Source organism: Salvelinus namaycush, chromosome 14 (assembly GCF_016432855.1).
Source record: "Salvelinus namaycush isolate Seneca chromosome 14, SaNama_1.0, whole genome shotgun sequence".
In the NCBI taxonomy this organism is placed as follows: Eukaryota; Metazoa; Chordata; class Actinopteri; order Salmoniformes; family Salmonidae; genus Salvelinus; species Salvelinus namaycush.
Window position 1 is genome coordinate 29,035,384 of NC_052320.1, and position 20,253 is coordinate 29,055,636.

Here is a 20,253-nt window from a genome sequence, read left to right on the forward strand (position 1 = left end):
AGTTTAACAGTCAGAAATAAGGATTAGGCTGAGATTTAGTAGATACAATTGCTGATAAAGTGGGACTGTTACATGCCCCAGTCATAGTCTTTTACCTGCAATGCTGAAGGATGGGGATTACTTTTCATTCTCATATCCATGTGTGCCATGAATGCTCCCTCTCATTCCCTGTTACAGAGTGTGAGCAGCGTCGTTTCGGGGTGGGCTGCAACCAGTCATGTGACTGCGAGGGGGACACCCCATGTGACCCCATGACTGGCCACTGTCTGTGCCCCACAGGGAAGATGGGAACGCGCTGTGACACAAGTAGTTGTTTGTTTCTTTTTATCTAATATTGAAGTAGTGTGATTTATCAACATTCTTCAAATGACTATGGGGTGACTCCTAACTTCCACTTAAGTCAAATGTTCACTTAGTCTCCCATTAACATCAATGCAGTTAGACTTAAAGTCAATGTAAGGATTCAACCATGCCAAACAACACTACAATCTAAAAGTGTTGTCGTACTTCTTGTTTCCCTGTCTGGGTCGTGTCCAGATTGTCCAGTGAACCACTACGGCCCGGACTGTTCTGAGAGCTGTGAGTGTAGGAACGGGGCACGGTGTGATCCACGGAACGGCCGCTGCACTTGTCTACAGGGCTGGATAGGACCTACCTGTCAGGAAGGTACGTGTATTAATAAGGTGACGGTACAGAGCATGCTACACTAAGGACTGCATGACAAGGATAAATATCCCACTGATTATGGCGCTATACAAAAACACACATGTACAGAGACATTTAAGATAAAAATCAACTTGGGACACACTTTACAATAAAACAATACAAATAAAGGACATAAAAAGCAAGCAGATGGCAATACAATATATGAACAGTGGTGTAAAGTACTTAAGTAGTTAACCTCGACAGGATAGGTGTTTCTATACCGGAACGGTTAAGCTAACGTGCGCTAATGTGATTAGCGTGACAGTTCTAAGAAACAGCAAATATTCCAGGACATAGACATGTCTTCTATGGGCAGAAAGCTTAAATTCTTGTTAATCTAACTGCACTGTCCAATTTACAGTAGCTATTACTGTGAAAAATATCATGCTATTGTTTGAGGAGAGTGCACAACAACAAAAAACATCACGGCAACTGGTTTGATACATTCACCTCTGAAGGTAAATAATGTACTTACATTCAGTAATCTTGCTCTGATTTGTCATCCTGAGGGTCCCAGAGATAAAATGTAGCATATCTTTGATTGATAAAATACAATTTTGTATTCAAATGTAGGAACTGGATTCTACTGTTTGAGTCCCTGCTGTCTCTGGCTCTACACCCACCCCACCCCGCCCGGTCATCTAGATGTGTGAAAGTTAGTGTATAAGCTAATGATCCATCATGGAGTCTAAGTAAGAGAGGGTCACCTCGCTTCTAGTCCTTAGGAAACTATGCAGTATTTAGTTTTTAAAAATGTATTATTTCTTGTTATATTTTGCTGCACTGTCGGATCTAGAAGCAAGCAAGCACAAGCATTTCGCCACACTCGCAGTAACATCTGCAACCATGTGTATGTAACCAATCAAATCTGATTTGTATGACATTCCTGGGAGTGTGTAAACTTAAATTTTGTATTACCATATCATTTTTGTATGTTCTCTATAGTTATGTACTTGAAAATGTATCAATTGACCAATTCAGCACATTTGGGAAGACTTGATGCAAAATATTGTCCAATATTGCCATGCTTCACTAGATCAATCTGAAACTTTGCACACCCACTGCTGCCATCTATTGGCCAAAATCTAAATTACGCCTAAACTGCAATAATACATTATGGCCTTTCTCTTGCATATCAAAGATGATGAAAAAAATGCATGTTTATTTCATTGTATTATCTTTTACCAGAACTAATGTGTTATATTCTCCTACATTAATGTCACATTTCCACAAACTTCAAAGTTTTTCCTTTCAAATGGTATCAAGAATATGCATATCCTTGCTTCAGGTCCTGAGCTACAGGGAGTTGGGTATGTCATTTTAGGCGAAAATTGAAAAAATAGGGTACGATCCTTAGGTATCTTTACTCTTATTCAAATATGACAATTGGGTACTTTTTCCACTACTGTATATGAATAAAAGATGACATTTCTAAAATGATAATGAAAGCTGTTTCATAAGAATTCAGTCTAAAGAAAAGAACGCTCTTTCTTCTCTCTCTGTCTTCTCGTCTGCAGGAGGGTCCTCACGTCTCCACAGCAGTCCCAACAGAAACCAAGAAAATAAGCACTCACAGACTCCTGTTCCAGTATAGCACCCCCTACTGACTGACCCCCAGCTGGGGCTTACTGGTCACCTCTAGAGGTCACAGAGCTCGAAACTGAACTGACACACTCAAAACAATAGACTGTTTATACAGAGATGGGAGTGCAATGGCATGGACTTGATGAACTAAATACCAGTAGGTGTCAACAGAGAATTTGTACCGAGACATTCTATTGGTGTCAGCGCCGGGACCTATGAACTGGTAGATGCCATTTATGGAGAGTTGTCTAGTCGCAGACATTGATGAGACAATGGAGTTCACATAACACACTAGGATTGATTCTGCTACACTTCACGCTACGGGGTTGACTCTGCTACATTTTGCTTGACGGGGTTGACTATCCTACTCTTCACGCTACAGGGTTGACTCTGCTACTCTTCACGTTACAGGGTTGACTCTGCTACTCTTCACGTTACAGGGTTGACTCTGCTACTCTTCACGTTACAGGGTTGACTCTGCTACTCTTCACGTTACAGGGTTGACTCTGCTACTCTTCACGTTACAGGGTTGACTCTGCTACTCTTCACGTTACAGGGTTGACTCTGCTACATTTCACGCTACGGGGTTGACTCTTCTATACTTTTTTTATGGGGTTGACTCTTCTATACTTTTTTTTATGGGGTTGACTCTGCTACTCTTCACGTTACAGGGTTGACTCTGCTACTCTTCACGTTACAGGGTTGACTCTGCTACTCTTCACGTTACAGGGTTGACTCTGCTACTCTTCACGTTACAGGGTTGACTCTGCTACTCTTCACGTTACAGGGTTGACTCTGCTACTCTTCACGTTACAGGGTTGACTCTGCTACTCTTCACGTTACAGGGTTGACTCTGCTACATTTCACGCTACGGGGTTGACTCTTCTATACTTTTTTTATGGGGTTGACTCTTCTATACTTTTTTTATGGGGTTGACTCTGCTACTCTTCACGTTACAGGGTTGACGCTGCTACACTTCACGCTACGGGGTTGACTCTTCTATACTTTTTTTATGGGGTTGACTCTTCTATACTTTTTTTATGGGGTTGACTCTGCTACACTTCATGTTATGCGGTTGACTCTCAAAAGGTACTCAAGAGTTACCTGACACTGGTACACTTTTTCTAGTTTGCCCTGTATAAGAGGACATTTCTGGGTCAAATTCCAAAAAGGACAAAGTTATGCAGAGGTTTGCGGCATTATTTACTGTAAAATGCAGTTTAGTTGTTGAAAATCATGTACCATGCTTAACTGTGTGTATTTGTCTGTACATTGCATGTATGTAAATGTGTTCACGTCTACAATACAATCATGTTGTACTTATACTCTCACGATATGGTAGTACCTCATTGGAAGGAGGTTTTCACATTGAGGAGATTTGCTTTTCATTCATAAAATTTGTTGTACATTGGAGTAATATCATTGAAGTTGTAGTCCTGCTTATTGGCTTCTCCAAAAACAATAGTTTACACACACATGATCCATTTGTTCTCTTTGCTGCCACCGTTGCACTATACAGACTCCTATGACACAGTTGATTTAACGATAAGAAACAATTCAGGATAAAGTTCATCTGAATGAAATGTTCTACAGTATTTAGAAAGTCTGCACCCAGTATTGATGATGTGCACAGTCATGCACACAGGTCAATAGGCTTTAGTCCATATGCTTTAAACTCTATTTGTTTTATTTTACCTTTATTTAACTAGGCAAGTCAGTTAAGAACAAATTCTTATTTTCAATGACGGCCTAGGAACAGTGGGTTAACTGCCTTGTTCAGGGGTAGAACGACAGATTTTTACCTTGTCTGCTCGTGGACTCGATCTTGCAATCTTTCGGTTACTAGTCCAACACACTAGGCTACCTGCCGCCCCAAGTAAGTTACAGCTCCTCAGCGAAATGGAGGGAAAATTGCTGCGGTTTTCAATAAAGCAATTTTGGGATTGTAGTATGTGCGCTGCAAAATATAACTTAAACCAGAAGTAAAGCTTTAGAATGTATTTAAAGAGGAATTCCACTGCTTTTCAAGCTCATATTCATCATCTCATGCAGTCTAAGCGCAAATGCCCTTAGGCTGCATCTGCCCTATATAGAGCCAGGGATAGCAGAGGGGAGTCATGTACAACTATTCTACAGATGCTATACATTTACTTAGCCTGATTCCAGATCTGTATGTACATTAGCAAACCTCTCTGACTGTATGTATGGGAGCAATAATCACAAGAGTTTGCTAAAGCACATACAGGTATGGGACAAGGATTAAAATGATCATCTTGGTCATTGCCAGCCAGTGTGATCAAACTGCATGGTCAAATGCAATATGAAGTCAAGGTGTTCTACATTCCTGCAGAAGCCTCTGTCACCATCTTCTGGTGGCTCTCCACATTACATATTGTGATCTGTCTGGCTTCCAAAAAGAGCTACAACAACTATACAACAAGTTAACATGAATTCTTAGAATTGATTGCCATATACACACACAAACATACATACACACTACCGTTCAAAGTTTTTTTGTCCGTTAAAATAACATCAAATTGATCCAAAATACAATGTAGACATTGTTAATGTTGTAAATGACTATTGTAGCTGGAAACGGCAGATATTTCATGGAATATCTACATAGGCGTACAGAGGCCCATTATCAGCAACCATCACTCTTGTGTTCCAATGACACGTTGTGTTAGCTAATCCAAGTTTATCATTTTAAAAAGGCTAATTGATCATTAGAAAACCATTTTGCAATTATGTTAGCACAGCTGAAAACTGTTGTTCTGATTAAAGAAGCAATAAAAGTAGCCTTCTTTAGACAAGTTGAGTATCTGGAGCATCAGCATTTGTGGGTTCGACTGCGGGCTCAAAATGGCCAGAAACAAAGTACTTTCTTCTGAAACTCGGCAGTCTATTTTTGTTCTTAGAAATGAAGGCTTTTCCATGCGAGAAATTGCCAAGAAACTGAAGATCTCGTACAATGCTGTGTACTACTCCCTTCACAGAACAGCGTAAACTGGCTCTAACCAGAATAGAAAGAGGAGTGGGAGGCCCCGGTGCACAACTGAGCAGGACGACAAGTACATTAGAGTGTCAAGTTTGAGAAAGACACCTCACAAGTCCTCAACTGGCAGCTTCATGAAATAGTACCCGCAAAACACCAGTCTTAACGTCAACAGCGAAGAGGCAACTCCGGGATGCTGGCCTTCTTCTTCTTATACTTAAAAAAAAAAATCACAATTTGACTCACCAGGGCTGCGTTTACACATAACTTTTCACATCAGATCTTTTTCAGAGCTACATAAAATACACATTTAAAAAAGATCTGATTTGGCTGCCTTTCTAAACGCAGCCCAGGTAGCCATTTAAGCATATTTTACACCTTGCATTAACATGGTTTGTTGCATCTACACATGGTATTAAAATGTGTCTCTTATCTGTTTACTGTGTCCGCATTGTGACCAGATTACCTGATCTCTCCCTGAATGCTAATTATTTGAAAGATATTTCAAAATAATATCCATTTTAAGACAGATTGATGCCATAAAACAATGGTGTCACCTGTAAATGACTTTAAAGGGCAGGATAATGGATATGTTTACATGCACATAATAATGATTATAGTGAATACTTAATATAATAGTTTGCTTAAAACGTCCACTATTTAGAGGTCCAATCCTGCAAGGGCGTGTTAATCCTTAATAGTCTAAGATGGGGGAGGGGGGTGGGGTTCTACAAAGCTATATGGAATTGTTTTAAGAAAGTATTACCAATAATCATTTATCTATTTGATTTAGAATTTTAAGACCCCTTGAAGTATACAAAATAATATATACACTACCCGCCAAAAGTTTTACAATACCTACTCATTTAAGAGTTTTTCTTTATTTTTACTATTTTCTACATTGTAGAATAATAGTGAAGACATCAAAACTATGAAATAACACAAATACAATCATGTAGTAACCAAAATAGTGTTAAACAAATCAAAATGTATTTTAAATGTGAGATTCTTCAAAGTAGCCACCGTTTGCCTTGACAGCTTTGCACACTCTTGGCATTCTCTCAACCAGCTTCATAAGGTAGTCACCTGGAATGCATTTCAATTAACAGGTGTGCCTTCTTAAAAGGTCATTTGTGGAATTTCTTTCCTTCTTAATGCATTTGAACCAATCAGTTGTGTTGTAACAAGGTAGGGTTGGTATACAGAAGATAGCCCTATTTAGTAAATGACCAAGTCAATATTATGGCAAGAACAGCTCAAATAAGCAAAGAGAAAGAAAGTCCATCATTACTTTAAGACATGGAGGTCAGGCAATCCGGAAAGTTTCAAGAACTTTGAAAGTTTCTTCAAATGCAGTCGCAAAAACCATCAAGAGCTATAATGAAACTGGCTCTCATGAAGACCGCCACAGGAAAGGAAGACCCAGAGTTACCTCTGCTGCAGAGGATAAGTTCATTAGAGTTACCAGACTCAAAAATCGGCAATTGACTGCACCTCAGATTGCAACCCAAATAAAAGTAACAGACGCATCTCAACATCAACTGTTCAGAGGAGACTGTGTGAATCAGGCCTTCATGGTCTAATTGCTGCAAAGAAACCACTACTAAAGCACACCAATAAGAAGAAGAGACTTACTTGGGCTAAGAACCACGAGCAATGGACATTAGACCAGTAGAAATCTGTCCTTTGGTCTGATGAGTCCAAATTTGAGATTTTTAGTTCCAACCGCTGTGTACAGTGCCTTAAAGTATTCAACCCCCTTGGCGTTTTTCCTATTTTGTTGCACTACAACCCGTAATTTAAATAGATTTTTATTTGGATTTCTTGTAATGGACATACACAAAATAGTGCAAATTGGTGAAGTGAAATGGGAAAAAATTACTTGTTTCCCCCAAAAATTGAAAAGTGGTGCTTGCATGTGTATTCACCCCTTTTGCTATGAATACCCTAAATAAGATCTGGTGCAACCAATTACCTTCAGAAGTCACATAATTAGTTAAAACTAACAAGTCACAAACCCGGATCCGGGATCCCCCCCATCAAAAAAGCTGACTAGCATAGCCTAGCCTAAAGCCACAGGGATATCATATAATAAAATGTTCATGAAATCACAAGTCCAAGACACCAAATGAAAGATACACATCTTGTGAATCCAGCCATCATTTCTGATTTTTAAAATGTTTTACAGGGAAGACACAATATGTATTTCTATTAGCTAACCACCATAGCAAAAGACACAACTTTTTTTTCCCACCATTTTTTTCCTGCATAGGTAGCTATCACAAATTCGACCAAATAAAGATATAAATAGTCACTAACCAAGAAACAACTTCATCAGATGACAGTCTGATAACATATTTATTGTATAGCATATGTTTTGTTCGAAAAATGTGCATATTTCAGGTATAAATCATAGTTTTACATTGCAGCCACCATCACAACTCTCACCAAAGCAACTAGAATAACTACAGAGAGCAACGTGAATTACCTAAATACTCATCATAAAACATTTATGAAAAATAAACAGCGTACAGCAAATGAAAGACAAAGATCTTGTGAATCCAGCCAATATTTCAGATTCTTTAAGTGTTTTACAGCGAAAACACAATTTAGCATTATATTAGCTTACTACAATAGCCAACCACACAGCAGCATTGATTCATGCACGTTAGCGATAGCGAATAAACCAGCAAAAGATATTAAATTTTTCACTAACCTTCTCAAAACTTCATCAGATGACAGTCCTATAACATCATATTACACAATACATATATTGTTTGTTCGAAAATGTGCATATTTAGCGGCACAAATCGTGGTTATACAATGAGAATAGTAGCCAAGCTGCCAACAAAATGTCGGGAGAAATCTTGGGAGAGGCACCTAATCTAATCAATAACTAATCATAAACTTGACTAAAAAATACAGGTTGGACAGCAAATGAAAGATACATTAGTTCTTAATGCAACCGCTGTGTTAGATTTTTTTAATTAACGTTACTACGACATACAGCGTGCGTTAAAGCGAGACCGCACCGAAATTAATGGCGGAATAGTAGTTTTACATTTTTCAACAGAACAACGAATTAACATCATAAATAGTTCTTACTTTTTGATGAGCTTCCATCAGAATCTTGTGCAAGTGGTCCTTTGTCCAGAATCATCATTGCTCGGTTGTAGATTGACGTCTTCAACTTAGGAATTAGCAGCAAACATTAGCTATGTGGCCCAGACGTGCCCAACTCTTCATAACGCAGCACAAAGAAATATTCGAAAATCGCAATATACTGATATAAACTGATATAACTCGGTTTAAAATAACTACATTATGATGTCTTTAACACCTATATCGAATAAAATCAGAGCCGGATATATCTAGGGCCTATAACGAGAGCTTTTCAGAATGCCATCCTGAGGTCTGTCTTGCGCCATGACGAACGTTGAAAAGAGTGCACCCCACGTTCCAAGACCCTTTATATGGCCTCAGATCTGCCTAGCAACACCATTCCAATTCTCACTGCTTACTGACATCTAGGGGAAATCGTATGCAGTGCATGTCGACTCATAGATTACATGCAAATTAATAAACTGACCCTGGAACAGAGTGCCCGATTTCAGATTTCTCACTTCCTGACAGGAAGTTAGCTGCAACTTGAGTTCTGTTTTACTCACAGATATAATTCAAACGGTTTTAGAAACTAGAGAGTGTTTTCTATCCAATAGTAATAATAATATGCATATTGTACGAGCAAGAATTGAGTACGAGGCAGTTTAATTTGGGAACGAATTTTTACAAAGTGAAAACAGCGCCCCCATATTGACAAGAAGTTAAACTAAGTCCACCTGTGTGCAATCTAAGTGTCACATGATCTGTCACATGATCTCAGTATATATACATCTGTTCTGAAAAGCCCCAGAGTCTGCAAACCCACTAAGCAAGGGGCACCACCAAGCAAGCGACACTATGAAGACCAAGGAGCTCGGCAATCAGGTCAGGGACAAAGTTGTGGAGAAGTACTAATCAGGGTTGGGTTATAAAAAAAATATCCAAAACTTTGAACTTCCGACGGAGCACCATTAAATCCATTATTAAAAAATGGAAAGAATATGGCACCACAACAAACCTGCCAAGAGAGGGCCGCCCACCAAAACTCACAGACCAGGCAAGGAAGGCTTTAATCCGAGAAGCAACAAAGAGACCAAAGATAACCCTGAAGGAGCTGCAAAGCTCCACAGCGGAGATTGGAGTTTCTGTCCATAGGACCACTTTAAGCCGTACACGATCCAGTTGCAGAGGGAGGTGTTTAGTCCCAGGGTCCTTAGTTTAGTGATGAGCTTTGAGGGCACTATGGTGTTGAACGCTGAGCTGTAGTCAATGAATAGCATTCTCATGTGTTTCTTTTGTCCAGGTGGGAAAGGGCAGTGTGGAGTGCAATAAAGATTGCATCATCTGTGGATCTGTTAGGGCAGTATGCAAATTGGAGTGGGTTTCTGGGATAATGGTTTTGATGTGAGCCATAACCAGCCTTTCAAAGCACTTCATGGCTACAGACGTGAGTGCTACGGGTCGGTAGTCATTTAAGCAGGTTACCTTGGTGTTCTTGGGCACAGGGACTATGGTGGTCTGCTTGAAACATGTTGGTATTACAGACTCGGTCAGGGACAGGTTGAAAATGTCAGTGAAGACACATGGCAGTTGGTCAGCGCATGCTTGGAGTACACATCCTGGTAATCCATCTGGCAATGCAGCCTTGTAAATGTTGACCTGTTTGAAGGCCTTACTCACATTGGCTAAGGAGGGAGTGATCACACAGTCGTCCAGAACAGCTGATGCTCTCTTGCGTGCTTCTGTGTTGCTTGCCTGGAGGCGAGCATAGAAGTTATTTAGCTCGTCTGGTAGGCTCGTGTCACTGGGCAGCTCGCGGCTGTGCTTCCCTTTGTACTCTGTAGTAGTTTGCAAGCCCTGCCACATCCGACGAGCGTCGGAGCCGGTGTAGTACGACTCAATCTTAGTCCTGTATTGACGCTTTGTCTGTTTGATGGTTTGTCGGAGGGCATAGCAGGATGTCTTGAAAGCGGCAGCTCTGCCCTTTAGCTCAGTGCAGATGTTGCCTGTAATCCATGGGTTCTGGTTGGGGTATGTACGTATGGTCACTGTGGGGACGACGCCATCGATGCACTTATTGATGAAGCTCGTGACTGATGTGGTGTACTCCTCAATGCCATCGGAAGAATCCCGGAACATATTCCAGTCTGTGCTAGTAAAACAGTCCTGTAGCTTAGCATCTGCGCCCTCTGACCACTTCCTTATTGAGTGAGTCACTGGTGCTTCCTGCTTTAGTTTTGCCTGTAAGCAGGAATCAGGAGGATAAAGTTATGGTCAGATTTGCCAAATGGTGGGTGAGGGAGAGCATTGTACGCGTCTCTGTGTGGAGTATACAGCTCATCTTACTGCCAGCATCAGATTGTGGTGGACAAATAGACAGCTGCAAAAAATATAGATGAAAACTCGCTTGGTAAATTGTGTGGTCTACAGCTTATCATGAAATACTCTACTTCAGGTGAGCAAATCCCAGAGAATTCCTTAATATTAGATTTTGTGCACCAGCTGTTATTTACAAATAGACACAGACCGCCACCCTTGTCTTACCAGAGGCAGCTGTTCCATCTTGCCGATGGACCATGACATCGTTCAGCCACGACTCTGTGAAACACAAGATATTACAGTTTTTAATGTCCCATTGGTAGGATATCCTTGATCGGAGCTGATCCATTCTGTTATCCAGTGATTGTACGTTGGCTAATAGGACTGATGGTAGAGGGTGTTTACTCACTCGCCTACAAATTCTCAGAAGGCAGCCCGACCGCCGCCCCCTTTATCTCAGTCTTTTCTTCACGCAAATGACGGGGATTTGGGCCAGTTCCCGAGATAGCAGTATACCCTTTGCGTTGGACTCATTAAAGGAAAAAATCTTTGTCTAGTTCAAGGTGAGTAATCGCTGTTCTGATGTCCAGAAGTTATTTTCGGTTATAAGAGACGGTAGCAGCAATATTACTGTATGTACAAAATAAGATACTAATAACGCGAAAAAAGGAACAAAACAGCATAGTTGCTTTGGAGCACATAAAACGGCAGCCGTCCCGTCAGGCGCCATTAATGAATACAATATGTCTACACAAAAGTATGTGGATACCCCTTCAAATTGGTGGTTTCGGCTATTTCAGCCACACCCGTTGCTGGCAGGTGTATAAAATCGAGGACACAACCATGCAATCTCTATAGACAAACATTGGCAGTAGAATGGCCTTACTGAAAAGCTCAGTGGCTTTCAACGTGGCAACGTCATAGGATGCCACCTTTCCAAAAAGTCAGTTCATCACATTTCTGCCCTGCTAGAGCTGCCCTGGTCAACTATAAGTGCTGTTATTGTGAATTGGAAATGTCTAAGAGCAACAGCGGCTCAGCCGTAAAGTGGTAGGCCACACAAGCTCACCGAACGGAACCTCCAAGTGCTTAAGTGCATAAAAATCGTCTGTCCTCGGTTGCAACCGAGTTCCAAACTGCCTCTGAAAGCAATGTCAGCACAGGAACTGTTTGTCGGGAGCTTCATGGGTTTCCATGGCCAAGCAGCCGCACACAAGCCTAAGATTATCATGTGCAATGCCAAGCGTCGGCTGGAGTGGTGTAAAGCTCGCTGCCTTTGGACTCTGGGGCAGTGGAAATGCATTCTCTGGAGTGATGAATCACGCTTCACCATCTGGCAGTCCGACGGATGAATCTGGGTTTATCGGATGCCAGGAGAACGCTACCTGCCCCAATGCATAGTGCCAACTGTAAAGTTTGGTGGAGGAGGAATAATGGTCTGGGGCTGTTTTTCATGGTTCGGGCTAGGCCCCTTAGTTCCAGTGAAGGGAAATCTTAATGTTACAGCATACAATGACATTCTAGACGATTCTGTGCTTCCAACGTTGTGGCAACAGTTTGGGGAAGGTCCTCTTAAAGGCAAACACTGCTATGGCCTAATAGTCATATTACATGGACATTTACACATAAATGTAAGCCTACAAAGTTTTATATGCATTTTTATTATCGTCTATTTCGTCACTTATGTGTTATTTGACTCGAGGACAAACAGTGGATCGTTTTTTTCCTAAAATAAAAACCTTGCCACAAGGGGGATTTGAACTCTCGTCCATCGTATTTTGCTTTCTCTGGACTTAACTTCTTTGTGGACCATACCACCAATTAGTGATAGCGGTAAAGGAGACGTAGATTACAGCTATTTGACATAATTACAAGCGTTAGCTACATTTTTTTACATTGTATGAATATACATTTACATGTTATATAATCCTCCTACATCTTTTTTGCTGTGAAAACACATGAATGTGTGTGATTGGCAAAAACATGGGATTTTGTCATATGCAAAAACTTGCTTTTTTTTATTTAGTAGCTAGTAGCCTGCCTTGTCAAGGATGCATCATGCAATATTGAGTGGGACACTACACTTTACAGATCTAGTGGAACAAAAGTAAACCTTGAATTTGGAGGTTTAAAATATCCTTCTGGTGGCCAAGTTGACCTGTTTTAAGAAATACCATTGGTTGGTGGCTACAAAGTCTAAGATCTTTGTTAATAAGATGAAGCAGAATTTGGTACAGGAAATAGTCACTGTCAGCTGGTGAAGTTAGCATAGGGTTACTAACGTGTGCCAGGTTATTTGATGGGACCATAGGGCAAACGTGTGCCAGCTTATTTGATGGGACCATAGGGCTACTAACGTGTGCCAGGTTATCTGATGGGACCATAGGACTAACGTGTGCCAGGTTATTTGATGGGACCATAGGGCTAACGTGTGCCAGGTTATCTGATGGGACCACAGGGCTAACGTGTGCCAGGTTATTTGATGGGACCATAGGGCAAATGTGTGCCAGGTTATTTGATGGGACCATAGGACTAACGTGTGCCAGGTTATCTGATGGGACCATATGGCTAACGTGTGCCAGGTTATCTGATGGGACCACAGGGCTAACGTGTGCCAGGTTATCTGATGGGACCATAGGGCTAACGTGTGCCAGGTTATCTGATGGGACCACAGGGCTAACGTGTGCCAGGTTATCTGATGGGACCATAGGGCTAACGTGTGCCAGGTTATCTGATGGGACCACAGGGCTAACGTGTGCCAGGTTATCTGATGGGACCACAGGGCTAACGTGTGCCAGGTTATCTGATGGGACCATAGGGCTAACGTGTGCCAGGTTATCTGATGGGACCACAGGGCTAACGTGTGCCAGGTTATCTGATGGGACCATAGGGCTAACGTGTGCCAGGTTATCTGATGGGACCATAGGGCTAACGTGTGCCAGGTTATCTGATGGGACCACAGGGCTAACGTGTGCCAGGTTATCTGATGGGACCATAGGGCTAACGTGTGCCAGGTTATCTGATGGGACCATAGGGCTAACGTGTGCCAGGTTATCTGATGGGACCACAGGGCTAACGTGTGCCAGGTTATCTGATGGGACCACATACAGTGTAGCGTTCTATCATGTTCAAGTACCTCAACCTCAACGATTTTAATTGGCTGATGCGCATTTTGACCTGGAGGTCCATGTTAAATTGAAACTTTTTCTAATGTTCGCAAGTACAATTACAATTACATTGTTTACAACCAATGGAGTTAAACAAGATTTGGGGGTTTTGATGAGGTACAACAGTTGAACTAAGCTCATGAGGCTTTTAGTTATATTCTTCAATAATCAACTACTATATATCATTAATTTAAAAATCAAAAAATGGATGTACCAATCACAGACTGCAACTTCAATCTACATAATTTGGGCATGTCTCAAATTAGTTTCAAATTATAATTTAATTAAACACAAACAATACAATGTTATAGCTACTTTTCAAATGTACTGGTGAGCTGTGGAAATAATTTCATTTTTGATGAAGAACAATACATTTAATTATTATGAAGAACAATAATAATTCATTCATTCATTCTCCTCATACAGCAGTTATACTGCTGACGTCAGCTGGCTAAAGATCTGAATTGTGGACCTGTGAAATCTTCTGTGTTTGGTATCTCTTGTACCTATGTCAGATGACATTATGTAGTATTTATTCATGAGTGATTTAATAATGAAGTTATACTGATTCTGTTCTGTACAGCGTAATCCTGTACTACTCCAGTGGCACATTGTGTAGATTGTAATTTATCAGCTCTTACAAAGGAATGCAATACATTTTTTCGGTATGATACTGGGATGATACTCTCCTGGATAAACCATGCTATATATGAGTTATTTAGCAGTATTTGGACTGAAATAATGAAAAAAGTGATGGTTTGGCGTCTAGTCCCAGCACACATGACGATGCAATCAGAGGACTCTTGTGGGGGGAGATATCGTAGGCGGGCTGATTGTAATTGAAACACATCACTGTTTGATTTATTCTATTCCAGTCATTACAGTAAGCCCATTCCCGCCGAGATCTCCGCCCACCAGCCAGCAGTGGATGTAATACTTCTAAACGGCCGTGACATAAAAGAATATGGTACAAATGTACAAATGCATGACCCTCTGCCACCTAGTGGATAAAGCAAAAGATATGGTACAAAAAAAAGGCTGAAAATGCTATGTGTTGTTGAGAAAGAGGCGAGAGGAGATAGGGTGCAAGGTATCAATGAATTGAGATAAATCCTTTGATCTGTCACTTTACTTGTAGTTCAGAACAACAACAGTAGAGGGCAGCAGAGGAACATGGTCAGAGCAGACTTGAAAATCAATAAAACCTCTGAGATAATAACTCCCCATTCAACAGCTGGGTTTATGAAAAACAGTAAATTCTTGTTTACAATTGTGGCAATAATTCCATAGTACCATACCATCACTGTCATAGTCATATATAAATTACGGATACAAATGTCTATGTTATAGTGTTGTTATTTCAGCCAACATGTACTCAAAATAGTTAGAAAAACATCAGTCTGGAAAATCACCAGGAATTCAGCTACTAAATCAGCACTTAAAAAAAATATTTTTCACAAATTCCACTCCTGGCCATTCAGTCATTTTACACAGTTTGATCTACGTTTAATTTCCATAATGTGCAAGTTTGGCTCACACAATTAATAATAACATGTCTACAAACAATGAGGTTTGAGGTCAATCTACTTGAGTATCTGGAGCAAAACACCAGTCTCAATGTCAACAGTGAAGAGGCGGCTCTGGGATGCGGGCCTTCTTGGCAGAGTAGCAAAGAAAAATTCATATCACAGACTGGCCAATAAAAATAAAAGATTAAGATGGGAGAAAGAACACAGACACTGGACAGAGGAACTCTGCCTAGAAGGCCAGCATCCCGGAGTCGCCTCTTCACTGTTGACGTTGAGACTGGTGTTTTGCGGGTACTATTTAATGAAGCTGCCAGTTGAAGACTTGTGAGGCGTCTGTTTCTCAAACTAGACAATCTAATGTACTTGTTGTCTTGCTCAGTTGTGCACCGGGGCCTCCCACTCCTTTTTCTATTCTGGTTAGAGCCAGTTTGCGCTGTTCTGTGACGGTAGTAGTACACAGCCTTGTACTAGTTTCCAGCTACAATAGCCATTTACAAAATTAACAATGTCTACAATGTATTTAAGATCAATTTGATGTTATTTTAATAATACTGACTTTTATAGTCAAACTTTTTAGCAGTTTAATAATCTATAGTACAACATTAACACACAATTTATAATATACAAAATCACCATAACCTTGCTGGAGTCAATGATATTGTATACCTAAAAATGTGTAACACTAGGTTGCCTACCATTAGATTACACAAATACAGTAAATGTAGTACTTCTTTTTGATATATATATCAATCTTCTCTTGCTTTTTCAACTATTCACTCTGTTATATGTACAGTGCCTGAGGAAGTACCGCAGCATCATCATGGACCACACACCCCAGCCACGAGCTGTTCACTCCCTTACCGTCGGGAAAACGGAGCATGAGGTCTGATACCAACAGGCTCAGAGACAGTTTCTATCTACAAGCCATCAGACTGCTGAACACTTGAACTGGACTGAACACCTGCACTGATTCTCTGCAACTTAGCACACATGCACTCACACACGCACGCCCACACAGACATACACACACACACACATCACAATTGCTGCTACCAGATTCTTATTTACTATTGCGAATACTGCACAATTTAAGCACTTTCCTCCCAATCCCCCTTTCTCTGATGTGTAAATATTGTACAATAAATTGTGCCTTCCTGAATTATACTCTTCCTAAAATGTTTATTCTATTCTACTGAGCCATTTACTTTAAGTTTGTATTCTAATCTTTTCTTATTTCTTATTGTTGTTGCATTGTCGAGAAGGAACCTACAAGTAAGCATTTAGTTGGATGGTGTATACCATGTGTAGACCAAACTTGAAATAAGACATGTGAGTTGCTGGGCAGTCTTACATAGAACAAACTCCCTGTGATAGTTCTGTTAATCCACACAGTATATTTGTACTCAGCAGTGCCCTCTACTATTTCATTAAAGGAACTTCTCTAGGATAGGGGGCAGCATTTGGAATTTTGGATGAAAAGCGTGCCCAAATTAAACTGCCTGCTACTCATGCCCAGAAGCTAAGATATGCATATTATTAATAGATTTGGATAGAACATTTGGATGGAAGTTTCTAAAACTGTTTGAAACATGTCTGTGACTATAACAGAACTTATTTGGCAGGCGAAACCCAGAGGACAAATCATTTGTAATTTTTTTAGTTTTTGAGGTTTCTCTCTTTTCAATGGGTTTTCATTGGGAATCCAGATTTCTAAGGGACCTTCTTGCAGTTCCTATCGCTTCCACTGGATGTCAAGTCTTTAAAAATTGGTTGAGGTTTTTCCTTTGAGAAATGAAGAAGTAACACTGTTCAGAATGAGGGTAGAGGGAAGTGTACTCTTTGTTAGAGGCGCGTGACCTGAAAGCTAGCTACACTTTGTTTTCCTCCGGTATTGAACACAGATCATCCCGTCTTCAATTTTATTGATTATTTACGTTAAAAAATACCTAAAGTTGTATTACAAAAGTAGTTTGAAATGTTTGGACAAAGCTTACAGGTAACTTTTGTAGTCATGTTGCACGAGTTGGAACCGGTATTTTTCTGAATCAAACGCGCCAAATAAATGGACATTTTGGATATATATCGACGGAATAATCGAACAAAAGGACTATTTGTGATGTTTATGGGACATATTGGAGTGCCAACAGAAGAAGCTCGTCAAAGGTAAGGCATGAATTATATCTTTATTTCTGCGTTTTGTGTCACGCCTGGAGGGTTGAAATGTGATGGTCTGTGTTTGTTTGCTTGGGTGCTATCCTCAGATAATAGCATCGTTTGCTTTCGCCGTAAAGCATTTTTGGAATCTGACACGTTGGCTGGATTCACAACAAGCGTAGCTTTAATTTGGTATATTGAATGTGTGATTTCATGAAAGTTTAATTTTTATAGTAATTTATTTGAATTTGGCGCTCTGCATTTTCACTGGATGTTGGCCAGTTGGGACGCTAGCGTCCCACATATCCCAGAGAGGTTAAAGGAATGACTCTCCACAGCCTATTTATGGTCTGTCCTGTACTGGACTGGGACCATTGACAATTGGAGCTTTAAAACCCAGGCCAATCCACACCAGTTATGGAACTGAATAGCAGACATGACTAATATATTAAGGTGATCATCAAAATAAAAGTCCTCTTTAACCAAACACAAAAAAGGAAGAATATCTCTGTTTTTGACAGAAACAAATTCAGGAAGCACCATTGAATTACGTATAGAATTATATAGGATCTCTATGGGAATCAGTACCACCACAAAAACACACCAACACCTGAAGAATGCGTGTTATGCCGCATGGTGATCCCATAGTTTCATAGTCCAAGATTGGTTGGGTGGTGGTTGGTAAACACACATTAGACTTGATGATTCCTCAGTCGCTGAGAAACACTCCGTCCCAAATATCTTTGATGTCAAAGACAAAAGGGAAAATGTCTCCCTCGGGCTTTGAAATTCAAGTGCGGAGACCACAAAAACAACACTTAATCAGGACCATTCAGACTGGTGATCAGCAATACATGTGGGAATTCAAAATGAGAGACAGTGTATAGAAAGACCAAAGAGATTTGTCTGGTCCCTTCCTTACATCCTCTCGCGAGCGACTTGATTGTGTACAAAATGATTGAAAAACAGTGTGGCTCGATTGAATTTAGCCAAGAATAGGGTAGTGGGAAAGAGGAATGGTCGGTTCGGTTTCAGAAAGGTTAATTCACAGAGAACACTGGAACAAAAATCACATTTCAGCGAGTGTATCAATCTGCCAGCCCAGAGAAGAAAGAATGGAGGTGGTGTGGGTGAATAAGAAAGAGAGAGAGAAATGTGGAGGGGGAGAGAAAGCAGGGTGTGAGAGAGAGAGAAATGTGGAGGGAGAGAGAAAGCAGGGTGAGAGAGAGAGCGAGAGAGAGATGTGGACGGAGAGAGAAAGCAGGGTGTGAGAGAGAGAGAGAGAGAGATATGTGGAGGGAGAGAGAAAGCAGGGTGTGAGAAAGGAGCTTCATTTGGCTCACTCTTTAGAAAAGGCCTCTCCTCTCCTGCTGGGCCCCGCTCGGCTCCCGTCCCCTCCGCACAATACTGGTAGGGACGCAGCCCCCCGCTTACCCCCGCCTGCCCTCCATGTGCTGGGGCTAACACTGACAGCCTGGGTCCAGAGCGCTAGCATATGGAGGCCAGACCATGGGACTCCTCTCCCCTGTGGACCCAGCTGGAGGTCTGGTGGATTGGACAGTGTAGTGCAGAGACACACCCCTCTCTCTCTCACTCACACACAGATCCAATGTGATGGGCAAGAGGTGTGGTGTAAAAGGGCAATGTGATGCCCTATTATAAAATGTTACTATTAAATAGCAGACTATTAAAATATACATGTATGTACAAAGAACACTGTACAAATCTTGGTTGCCAATTCTCCCCATTTTATAGTCTGCTGTTTAATATTCTTCATCAGTACTGGTCTTCATCAGATGTAATTGTGTCCTTACAGTAAAAGGCATGAAGCTGGGACAAAGGCACAAGCACCTAAATACATTGGTTATGTTCCCTATTCATTACCTAGTACTCACCCCCCCCCCCCCCCCCCCCCCCATTGACACAAGTACAACATGTGATAGCCATGTGTATGTGAAGACAATGCAACTCTTACACAGGGGAGAGTGACTTTGCTGTGTACTTTTGCTGGAAAAGCCACTGACGGGCCTTGAGACCTGTTTGTGAGCCACTATACATTCCAAAGAGATACAGAACAGGTGTAGTTCATTCACTCCACAATGAGGATGGACCACACACGCAAGCACGGTGCAAGGCACAGCCACTGTTAGGACCCAGAGCACTTATCCAGAGGAGAGAGCTATAGTTTTTTGGCCTGCCTTTCAACCCCTCGATTCTGAAATGAACTAATGTTGACTCACGGCAGGAATATGTTGCCATTCTGATGCTAATGGCAGCTTGAACCACCTCCTTCACCAAGCTGCCTGAGCTCTCCATGCAGCAGCACTCAGGCCTGATCCCTGTGTGTGCGTGCGTGCGCATGCGTTTGTGAAAGGAATGGGTAGAGGGCGAGGAAAGATGGACAAGGGGAGAAAAGCAATGAAATAAAAGAGAATGTCAAAAATCACTTGTTTACTTCTGATGGCTGAGCTACTCTTGAAAGTCTTTTGGTAGGTGAAATCCACAAATAACTGCAAATGTCATCTAATTATAGATAGATACAGAACACGCCAAGCCGTATAATGTTCAAGTGTATGAAACATTGTAGGTTCTATGCTTAAAATTCATCAGCACAAAACTGTTTGTGATAAGAGCAGCCCACAAAGGACATAAAAGAATAGTAAGGGCCCATCATAACTTCCATTAACTGTTACATAAC

The 20,253-nt window shown here is 41.0% G+C and overlaps 1 protein-coding gene across 1 annotated transcript in view; it reads left to right on the forward strand.

The window, feature by feature from the left end:
• LOC120058686 (multiple epidermal growth factor-like domains protein 6) overlaps positions 1 to 5,765 on the forward strand; it is a 67,494-nt gene extending 61,729 nt beyond the window's left edge. Inside the window, exons 31-33 of the mRNA XM_039007430.1 lie at positions 178 to 306; positions 538 to 666; positions 5,746 to 5,765. Coding sequence (XP_038863358.1) covers positions 178 to 306; positions 538 to 666; positions 5,746 to 5,765 — 278 coding nt within the window. The remainder of the gene's footprint in view (positions 1 to 177; positions 307 to 537; positions 667 to 5,745) is intronic.
• Positions 5,766 to 20,253: the final 14,488 nt, after the last annotated feature.